The 10,907-nt window shown below is 40.0% G+C and overlaps 1 protein-coding gene across 1 annotated transcript in view; it reads left to right on the top strand.

The window, feature by feature from the left end:
- The window catches only part of AQP9 (aquaporin 9), a 72,370-nt gene that overhangs the window by 51,389 nt on the left and 10,074 nt on the right, over window positions 1-10,907 (top strand). Inside the window, exon 5 of the mRNA XM_007958467.2 lies at window positions 7,120-7,337. Coding sequence (XP_007956658.1) covers window positions 7,120-7,337 — 218 coding nt within the window. The remainder of the gene's footprint in view (window positions 1-7,119; window positions 7,338-10,907) is intronic.

Below are 10,907 nucleotides of genomic sequence, written 5' to 3'. Positions count from 1 at the left end.
ACTGTGGTCAATGTCGTGAGACAAAGTATATGTGAACTGCTGTATGGAAAGTAAATTTGCTCTGTAAACCTTCACCCAAATCACAATTTAAAAAAAAAAAAAAAAAAAAAAAGAGTCTCTGCCTTATTTGACATTTGAACAATGCTGGCATACAAGTATCTGTGGTGTAGTCATTGGTACAATTGTTCTGGTAAGTTTGTTGACAAGATCAACATTGTCAACCCCACCGATTCTTCTCCCTTACTATGTCCCCAGGGGTTGCTGGTTAGCTTGGTCAGGGCAGTGGAAGGAAGGAAAGACAATTTCTCCAACCACTCACATTTCCTCTTGTGATAGGGACTCTACAATGGGGCAAGTTAGAACAGGCATGTGTATGAAGTGGCTCTTTCACTTGGCCGACTATACCCACCTCCACTAGAGGGATGGATGAAAAAACTATTCCCTCATGTCCTGAGCCTTTCTTCTTCAATTTGGTCAATAAACCAAAACGGCAACAAGTGTTTATTGAACACTCATGTGTGCTAAGCCCTGTATCTGGAGCTTCAAGGACTTTACAAGGTAAAGATGAGTTTTAAAGACACAAGATTCAAAGTCTGTGAACCTGCATTAAAATCACAGTTCTTCCTCCAACTCTCTGCATGACAACAAATTAGTGAAATTCCTTGAATCTCAGTTTTCATATGTGTAAAATGGAGCTATTATTAGCTATCATCATACTACCTACTGAGATTAAAGAATATGAGGAAAATGCATTGTAAACAGTATTTGCCCAGGCATTTATTACCTAGTTGAAGAACAGAACAATTACATAAGAACCAGGGGATAATATAAAACAGAAAATCATCAGATAGGAGATTGAACTATTGGAGTCACAGTAGGAATTTGGAACAGTGAGAACCTCAATGAGCTAAGATGATAGGAAAAGTTTTAGTGGTTAAGATACCAAGAAATGTGGTAGGCAGAGAAAGAAATATCATATGTGGCAATAATAAAAGCATAGTATCATAATACTGAGAGTATTAGACACATTTCAAAATGGCACACTTCAAGAGGTCATATCCTGGAAAAAAGGAACCAAAATGTTAAAAGAGCTTGAAATGATGTCACGGAAACAATGAGTGGAGAACAAGGACATTTGGTCTAGATAAGGTGTGGGTATGGGGGTAGAGAGGTGGGAGTGATGGGACAGAATAACATTTTTCAAAGACTTGAAGGGCTGGCAAGTGGAAAAGAGATTATGCTTGGTGTGGATATTTCCCTGTGTCCCCTGCCATGGATCAGAAGGAAGACTGGGAAATCTATTTCCATAGAGATATCTCCTTGGAAATACAAAGAGGGGCCACTATGAGTTGGAATTGACTCGACAGCAGTTAAGTTTGATGGGGTATTTTTTTTTTTTTTTTTCCTGCAATGGAGATTTGGTGGAAGCTCAATGCCTGGCACATAATAGATGCTCAATATTGTTAAATGAATGAATGGATGAGTTCATAAATAAATGAAATTGTGGTAAGATAATGTTACATTTAATGAAAAGAAGACTTCTTAAGTAATTGGGCAGGGGTAAATATAGACTCCATTATCCCAGGACCATAATCACTAGAAGTGTTGAGGTCTAACAATTTGAGTAACCTCCAGATGGTGGGAAGTGTGGATGAGGATTCTAGAGAAGACGCAAGCACCAAATTGTGGAAGGTGTGGATAATGTCACCTTTAAGATCCTTTCCAGGTCTGTTATTGGATTAGTTGATCAGAAAATGGGAGTTTTCCAACGATAGAAACTTGGAAGGGGGCAGGAGAGTAGTTGTCACATGCACTTGAGACAGTAATACAGAAAAGGGGGTGAGAAGGGGATGATTGAGGGGAGAAATCCCTGAAGGCAAGATGGTGGAAGGGTCTCTATTAAGTGAAGGAGGTGGACCAGGTAACTCTTTCTAGCACAAAAGGGCCAAGGGTCTATTCTCATAGGAAGGTCAGGAAGAACAGGGAGGAAGGGAACTGTTACAACCTTAAGTAGGAACACATGAGCACAGAGGAATTAGCTGTGTGTTTGCTGAGTCAATAAAAGTATCAAGGGTGCTTCAAAACGGACTTTGGGGATAGGTAAGAGTTGCAAATTTATCTTATAATGAAGATGAGATTGGAGTGAAAACTGTTGAAGGACCTTTGGAGATACCTCATGTGAATTGAGGTCATTTCCACTTGAAGCAAGCAAGAAAGAATGTACTGTTTCTCTTTAAACCCTGAAGTGCGTAGAAAAGAACTGCCTTGCTTTGCTGTTCCTTGTAATTTGGACTCATAGCCACCTCCCTGTACTCTCAGGCTATTCTGAGAATGTGAGGACTGAAGGGAAGCCTCTGGCCCCTGGATACTTCCCGTCAATACAACCCTCTCCACTGAGTCCTGCAGCAGTGCTCTCTTCCTTCTAACAGATACAAAACCTTTCCCCTCCTGAGAGTTAGTTGGCTCCAGAAGACATCTTTGCTACAAGGAATGCCAAGGGCTGGCCACCCCAAGGGAAGTGGCATAAGCTCCCCTTGAATTCTGCAGTGTGCTGCTGAGAAGAGCATTTGAGATCTGGTCCCAGCCCTGCCTCTTACCATGCACTTGACCTTGAACAAGTTACAGGTATAGCTCGGAGATACTGTGAGTTCAGTTCCAAACCACTGCAGTGAAGCAAATATCACAATAAAGCAAGAAGCAAGTCACGTGAATTTTTTGGTTTCCCAGTGCACATAAAAATTATGTTTACTAAAGGACAAATATTGTATTAGTCCGTTATTGTAAAAGTTAAGGAAAGGTTTATATATTGGAGGACATTTTCTTTGTTGGTTACCAGGGGTGGGAGGGAAGGGGAGGGAATGCTGTTAGATAGATAGAGATAAATATTGATTTGGGTGAAGAGAAGGGCAATGTACCAAATGTGAGTGACCAATATGGCAGCATTGAGGATGAGAAAGACAGAGAGAGTTACATGGGCAGTACAAACAACAAATATGAACCCCTTTGTAAATACAATACTGAGTTGTTAATGAAAGCAAACATGGGTATAGGGACGGATAGATGGGTGAACAAGCTAAACAATTATGTATGTCTAAATGGAGAGTGTATCCAAGATCATATACAGGGATGGCAGACAATTGGCCTCTCGAAGAGTATGAAGGGATGGACACTGGGAGGAGGTAACTATGGGGAGGAAGTGGGAGGGGAGCTGCTGCATTGTAAATTTTGGTCAATGACATGAGACAAAGTATATGTGAACTGCTGTATGAAAAGTGAATTTACTCTGTAAATCTTCACCCAAATCCTAATAAAAAAAAAAAAAATTATGTTTACTGTATTAAGTGTGCAAGAGCTTTAAGAAAAGGTTTGAAATATTGTGAGAACTACCAAAATATGACACAGAAACATGAAGTGAGCACATGCTATTGGAAAAATGGCACCAATAGATTTTCTTAATGCAAGGTGCCACAAACTTTCAATTTGTAAAAAAAAAAAAAAAAGTCCTATCTGCGAAGCACAATAAAATGAGGAATGTACTCAGAAGCTTTTGAAGCCTCAGTTAAGTCTTCTGATAAATGGCTTCAATGATAACAACCTCAGAGGATTGTCATGATAAAAATCCTTGGCACCTAACTGAACAGTCAACAAATTGTAATTTTTCTACCCTTGGCCTGTCCTCCCATTCTTCCCACAATTTTCTCTCCTAATGAAATCTTGTAAAATTCCACTTATTTCCCCAATGCTTTTCCTCAAGAAGTTTCACCAAATGTCTTGGCCACAAGGAGATTATTTGGTTTTCTGGTAAATGGAGGCCCAAGCTCATTGAGAGTAATCCATTTATTGGATGATATTTATCCCCCCAACAGCTCCTACCTCACTGTGCTCTTATTTCATTGTGCCCTTATTTCAAAGTGATTTACCAGTTTCTCTAGGACCATGATTTTTAACCCAGTTATTTATATATAGCTAAAGTAGAGAAAACAAATATTAGCAAACCTTGATGCTCTGACCATTAGTAATCTCTGAAGGCTGTCTGCATTTCTGGGGCTTTGAGGGGAGATCATAAAAATGCCAATTTTCAATTAGTTGACACCCAATAGACCTCCTGGCCACCATGACCATAGTTCTGGGTCACTTTACCTTAAGAATACTAAAATGTTTACATATTGTTCAGGCATGTTTCATAATTTAATTAAGAAACATTCATTTAGCCACCAAATATTAAGTGAGCATCCACCAGGCCAAGTACAGCTCCATGGTCTTCCTTCTTCAAGGAGCTCAGAGTCTGATGCTCCATCTGACAAGTTCAACACATATCCTTTTACAGGATGATAGATAAATGACAAAAATAAGGTCAGAATGCAACCAAGGCCCAGAGGCGGAGCTTCTGCTCTGCATGGGAGGGTCAGGAAAGACTTTGAAAGAAAAATATTCTTGGGAGAGAGCATGTCTCTTTGAATACAAATTATTTTAATATTATTATTCTGGGAGGGAGCTCTGGTAGCGTAGTGCTTAAGACACTTGACTGCTAACCAGAAGGCTGGCGGTTCAAACCCACCAGCCACTCCTCGGAAGGAAGATGGAGCAATCTACTTCCGTAGTGATACTGCCTTGGAAACCCAAGGAGAGGTCACTATGAATTGGGTCTTACTCGACAGCACATAACAACAACAAGAACAACATTTTGGGAAGCAGATGAGATGGTGAAGAGCTCATACTCTAAAATCGGTTGCCTGGTTTATATCCAGATTCTACTGTTTACAAGCTCTGTGCCTTCGGGCACTTTTCTTACTCTTTTACTCAATTTTCCTCATCAGTAAACTAGGAATACTGTTTACCTCATAGGGAGCCCTGGTAGCACAATTGTTAAGCATTCTGTGGCTAACTGAAAGGCTGGTGATTAAAACCCACCTAGTGGCTGCAGGATTGAAGAGGAGCCTGGCAATCTGCTCGTACAAAGATTACAGCCTAGAAAACCCTTTGGGCAATTTTACTCTGTCACATGGGGTGGCTATGAGTTGAAATCTACTCAAGGGTGCACAGCAGTAGCAACAACCTCACAGGGTTGTTAGGAAGTTTTAATGAGCTAAAACATATGAAGTACTTGGCTTATAATAAGTGTTTAATTACATAGCTATTAAGGTAAAATAATAGTTTGGAAAGTAGAAAATAAAGAACAGAGAAAGTACCAACTATAACTCACCACCTCAGAATACCTGTTATGTTGTTGTTGTTGTTGTTGTTATGTGCCATCGAGTCGGCCCCGACTCATAGCGACCCCTCCTTGGGTTTCTGAGGCAGTAACACTACGGAAGTAGGATTGCCCAACCTTCCTTCCGAGGAGATATATATATATATATCTTATTGTTTTCCTTTGATGCATGTTTTTACACATAAAGCACAATTGTTCTTGTTATGTGCCACCGAGTCAGACCCGACTCATAGTGACCCCTCCTTGGGTTTCCAAGGCGGTATCTCTACAGAAGTAGATTGACCAACCTTTCTTCCAAGGAGTGGCTGGTGGGTTTGAACTGCCAGACTTGTGGTTAGCAGTCACAATGCACATATAATTTTATATTTTTATTCCACTTAATAACAGAGCATTTTTTAAAAAATTTTATTGTGATTTGTGTGAAAGTTTACAAAGCAAATTCACTTTCCATACAGCAGCTCACAAACACTTTGTCTCATGGCATTGATTACAATGTCCCACAGTGTAACACTTCTTCCCCATAGTTACTTACCTCTTTCCTGTGTCCTTCCTTCCCATGCACTCCTGCCCCTCGAGCTGCATACACAACCTTTCTACTCTCTTATGATTGATCTCTGCAAGGAGTGTATCTAACTAATGTAAATGTTCAGTTCATATGCCTGTCTTTTGTTTGGCTGGAAGCCACAGGTGTGGGTTCAATTCCAGACCTGAAGGGCAGCTAGGGGCCATAGTCTCAGTGGTTCCATCAGGTACTATCAGACCAGCAAAACTGGTCCCTTTTTTTTTTTTTTTTTTTGTGAGTTATCTTTTGTTCCCATTGTTCTCACTCTCTATCCAGGGTCTCCTACAGAGATTCCCCTCTGAATGGTTGACAGTGGTAGCCGGGCACCATCTAGTTGTTCTGGTCTCATAGTCATATAGGCTAAGGATTGCATGGTGTACCAGTGGCTTGGACTAATTGTTTCCATGCATCCTTGGTTTCTTTTCATTCTTCTTTGCTCTGGATGAGGAGAGACCCATCATTGCATCTAGATTGCCGCTTGCAAGCTTTTAAGATCCCAGTAATGTAAGAGCATTTTAATGTTACAACATAGCTTTTATATATATTGTTGATAATGGCTGTATAATGGACATTCAATATTACAGTTAGCCCTTCCCCTATTGATGAATATTTAGCTAGTTTCCAGTTTTTCATCAATAAATTGACTATGTTTGTTTTATGATTTTTCCATCTTATAAATTATTTCCAGGAAACAGTTCTTAAATAAACACTGGGCTAAAGTGTTGAATACTTTTATGTTTTTTTCTTTTAAAAGCAAATTGCTAAATTTCCTTTCAAAAGTGTTGAGCCTGTTTAATCCACTAGAAAAGCCTGAGAAAATTGGTATCATTTTCTTAACATTTTTTTTTTTTTTTGCATTTTGCTCATTACTAGTGAGTTTTCCCCCACTTACTTGTTTCCTAATTCTATTTCCATTTTATAAGATTTTCCATTTGTTTCCTTTTTCTATTTATTGATGGATGTCTTAACATTGTTTTTCTCACCAGTTTGAATAAGTCCTTTATTCATTCTCCATCCTGCAGATTGCCTTTCTATTTAGCTGGGTAAGTAGTTTAACAGTCTAATGTGGTCATTAAGATACAATGTCTGGATCTGAACTCTCTGGATCCAAACCTAACTACCACTTTCTAAGTGCATGAATTTGGGCAGGCAACTTATCTGTAAATGGGAAAGTTATTAGCACCTACTTCTCTGATTCCTTTGATAAGAACAGTCTGGCACAATATTCTCATTCAATGCATGGTAATTATTACTAGATTTGTTTTTAACAAACGGAGATGATATTTGAGGTGGGCAGGTAGACAGAATACAAGCTAAGTCTCTTGCATGTTTTCTCCCTCTCCAGGTACTGGCCACCATGCTCCTCATTATGATTGTCTTTGCTATTTTTGACTCCAGAAACTTGGGAGTCCCCAAAGGCCTAGAGCCTCTTGTCGTTGGCCTCCTGATTATGGTCATTTCTTCCTCTTTGGGACTGAACAGTGGCTGTGCCATGAATCCAGCCCGAGACCTGAGTCCCAGACTATTCACTGCTTTGGCAGGATGGGGGTCTGATGTCTTCACGTAAGTAACAAACAGGGGAGGGGAGAGAAGGATTCCTACCGTGCCTTATTGCGAGGGTTGTACTTTGACTTGAGGATCCTGGAGAGTTCATCGTGGGGAGGGAGATTTAGTATATATAATGTAGTCACAGTGGAACAATTTCACTGGTATTTTGTTTTATGTGCATATGTGTATGTGTAAGAGAAAGACAGCAACAGAGACAGACAGAAACAGAAAAAGAGAGTGAGAATGGCAGAAAGAGCGAGAGTGAGTGACCGATAGATGGTTGGTTCCAGGCCAATAGATACAGGTCTGTGCCATATAATAATAATAATCCCTCAATTGTTATGTGGAATTATGTGTGTATTTTGGTCACATAACTTGTCTATCCATTCACTTCATGACAAAGTCGGGACTAGAATTTATATCTTCTGGTAGTATAAAGGCTCCTTCTAGTAAACCATCCATTCACTCATTCAACAAAACTTTTTTTCTTTTTCTTTTTAACTTTTTATTGTGATTTGGATGCAACTTTACAAAGCAGATTTGTTTTCCATTCAACAGTTCATACACATCTTGTTTTGTGACATTAACTATGCTCCTCACAATGTAACAGCTCTCCTCCCACCTCCTCCCTGTGGTAATTCTTCCCCGTGTCCTTCTTACCTATGCATTCCTGCCTGCCTAGCTTTCTCCCTGTGCAAATGCTGCCATTCTGATCTCCCATAGTTGACTGTTGTAAGGCATACAGATCCCTGGTGTAATTTTTCGCTTGTAGGCCTATCTATTGTTTGGCTGAGAGTTGAGCCATGGGAGTAAGTCCAGTTCCAGGCCCCAAAGGGTGACTAGGAGCCATAGTCTCAGGGGTTTTACCAGTCTCTATCTGACCAGTAATCCTGGTCTTTTTTATGGTTTTGAATTTTGTTCCACATTTTTTTCTCCCACTCTACCCAGCATCTCTAATTTTTATCCTTTTGCAAGTGGCTAACATTGGTAGCTGGGCACCATCTAGTTCTTCTGGTCTCAGAGTCATGTAGGCTAGGTTCTCATAGACCATTAATCCCTTGAACTAATTGTTTCTATACACCTTTGATTTTCTTCACTCTTCTTTGCTCTAGGAGAGACCATAGTTGCATCAAGAGGGCCACTCATAAACTTTTAAAACCCTAGTCACTACTCACCAAAGTAGGATATAGTCACTACTCACTGAGGTAGGATGTAGAACAAGGTTTTTGTGTACCATATTGTGCCAGTTGAGCTTGATGTCCTCTGTGACCATGGTCCCAAGCTCTCAGGCCCAGTGACTCACTCCCTCAAGGTGCTTGGTTGTGGCTAAGAAGTTACCTAACTTTGTCCCTTGTTAGCTGTATAATGTATATGGACATTTTTATAGCACAAACAAATACATATTTAGAACTATTGTCTGCCATACCTACGTATAGTCATAGGTATATTCCCATTCACCTACCCACACCTGATCTTCTTGCCCGTCTACCTATGTACCCACCTATGGATTGTTGTTTTTGTTGTGGTGGTGGTTTGCTGTCAAGTCAGACCCGACTCATAGTGACTTCTCCTTGGGTTTCTGAGGCAGTATCACTATGGCAGTAGATTGCCCCATCTTCCTTCCAAGGAGTGGCTGGTAGGTTTGAACTGACAGCCTTTTGGTTAGCAGTCAAGTGCCTTAGGCACTATGATACCAGAGCTCCCACCTATAGATTAGTGTTTGTTGTTACTGATAATGCAATATTGTGCATTATCTTTGTTGTCTATATCTCTTGTGCACATCTCTCTGTCTTCCTTTTTCTTAGTGATATTGTGCTCGTCACATACTTTTGTTATATTGACTATCTCTTCACCTAAATAAACACATATATTTAACTTGTCAGCAGTTTTTCCTCCCCTCCTCTCCCATCCCTGGTAACCAAAGAATTTTTTTTTTTTTTTTTTGTGCATGAACCTTTCCTTGACTTTTTATAATATTGGACTCATAGAATATTTGTCCTTCTGTGATTGACTTATTTCATTCAGCATTATGTCCTCCAAGTTCATCCATGTTATGAGGTGATTCACAGATTCTTAATTATTCTCTACTGTTGTATAGTATTCCATTATGTGTACGTACCATAGTTTGGTTAACTATTCATCTGTTTATGGGTGATTAGGTTGTTTCCATCTCTTTGCTATTGTGAATAGTGCTGCAGTGAACATGGGTGTGCATATATCTATTTGTGTCCTGGATCTCACAACTTTAGGATATATTCCTAGTAGTGGGATTGCTGGATCAAATGGTATTTCTATTTCCAAATTTTTAAGGAAGCACCATGCCATTTTCCACAGTGGTTGTACTATTTTACAGTCTCATCAGCAGTGTATGAGAGTTCCAATCTCTCCATACTCTTGTCAGCATTTGTTGTTTTCTGTCATTTTGAACTTTGCTATCATTGCTGGCAAAGAAGAATGGGAATTCTAGAACACTTAATTGTACTCATGAGGAACCCGTACATAGACCAGGAGACTGTCATTCAAACAGAACAAGGGGATAATGCCTGGTCAAAACCAAGAAGAGTGTGCATCAGGGTTACATCCTTTCACCATACTTATACAATCTGTATGCTAAGCAAATAATCAGAGAAGCTGGACTGTATGAAGAAGAACATGGTATTGGGATTGAAGGAAGTCTCATTAACAACCTGCAATATACAGATGACACAACCTTACTTGCTGTTAGTGAAGGTGACTTGAAGCACCTACTGATGAAGATTAAAGACTACAGTCTGCAGTATGGATTACACCTCAATATAAAGAAAACAAAAATCCTCACTCCTGAACCAATAAGCAGCATCACAATAACTGGAGAAAAGATTGAAGTTGTCAAAGTTTTGCCAGTACCATTTGTTAAAAGGGCTATCTCTCCCCATTTAATGGGCTTCAGCCCACATTCAATGAATCTTTTTTGAACATTATCTATGCTGTAGACACTGTGCTAAACAAGGAAAACTTAAGATCAAATGAAACTCGCCTTGAGCAATGTTTTAAGTGCTCTGGCAACCCCTCAACCAAAGTGCTGAGGGAGTATAGATACAAGAGTGACTGACTCTGTGTGGGAAAGTCAGAAAGGCATCACTGGAGAAGTGAGAGCTGGGTTGAGCTTCGAGGGATGAGTAAGAAATTCCTGACCCAACAGATATAAAAGAGAACTCCATAAGAAATGGCCAACCCCACACTTTCTACCTCAGATCACACTAAGGAAATACACAAACTGTTGGTTCCAATCTCCAAGGACAAATCTTCCTATTAATACCTTACCACTTTTCTCCTCTACGGTGGCCCATCCCCATCCACTCATCACAACTCTCTATGAGAAAGGAACTCATTTTGGTTCAACAGGAAACACAGCTATAATGTGAAGAAAGAGAAGGAGGGAAGAACGTGTGTGAGCCAATTTTAGATTAATGTGTTCCTCCCTTTGGGACTAAGATCTCCAGACCCACAGAGCATAGGGTAGCAGGGACAGGAAGCAAAAATTTTTTGAGTGGGTCACTAGGGGTAATAGTGAGTGGTACCACTCCTGTTTCCACCCCTTGGTTC

Source organism: Orycteropus afer, unplaced genomic scaffold (genome assembly GCF_000298275.1).
Source record: "Orycteropus afer afer isolate SDZICR_OR568_19922 unplaced genomic scaffold, OryAfe1.0 scaffold00015, whole genome shotgun sequence".
Taxonomy (NCBI): Eukaryota; Metazoa; Chordata; class Mammalia; order Tubulidentata; family Orycteropodidae; genus Orycteropus; species Orycteropus afer.
This window is presented reverse-complemented; position numbering and strand designations above follow the sequence as displayed.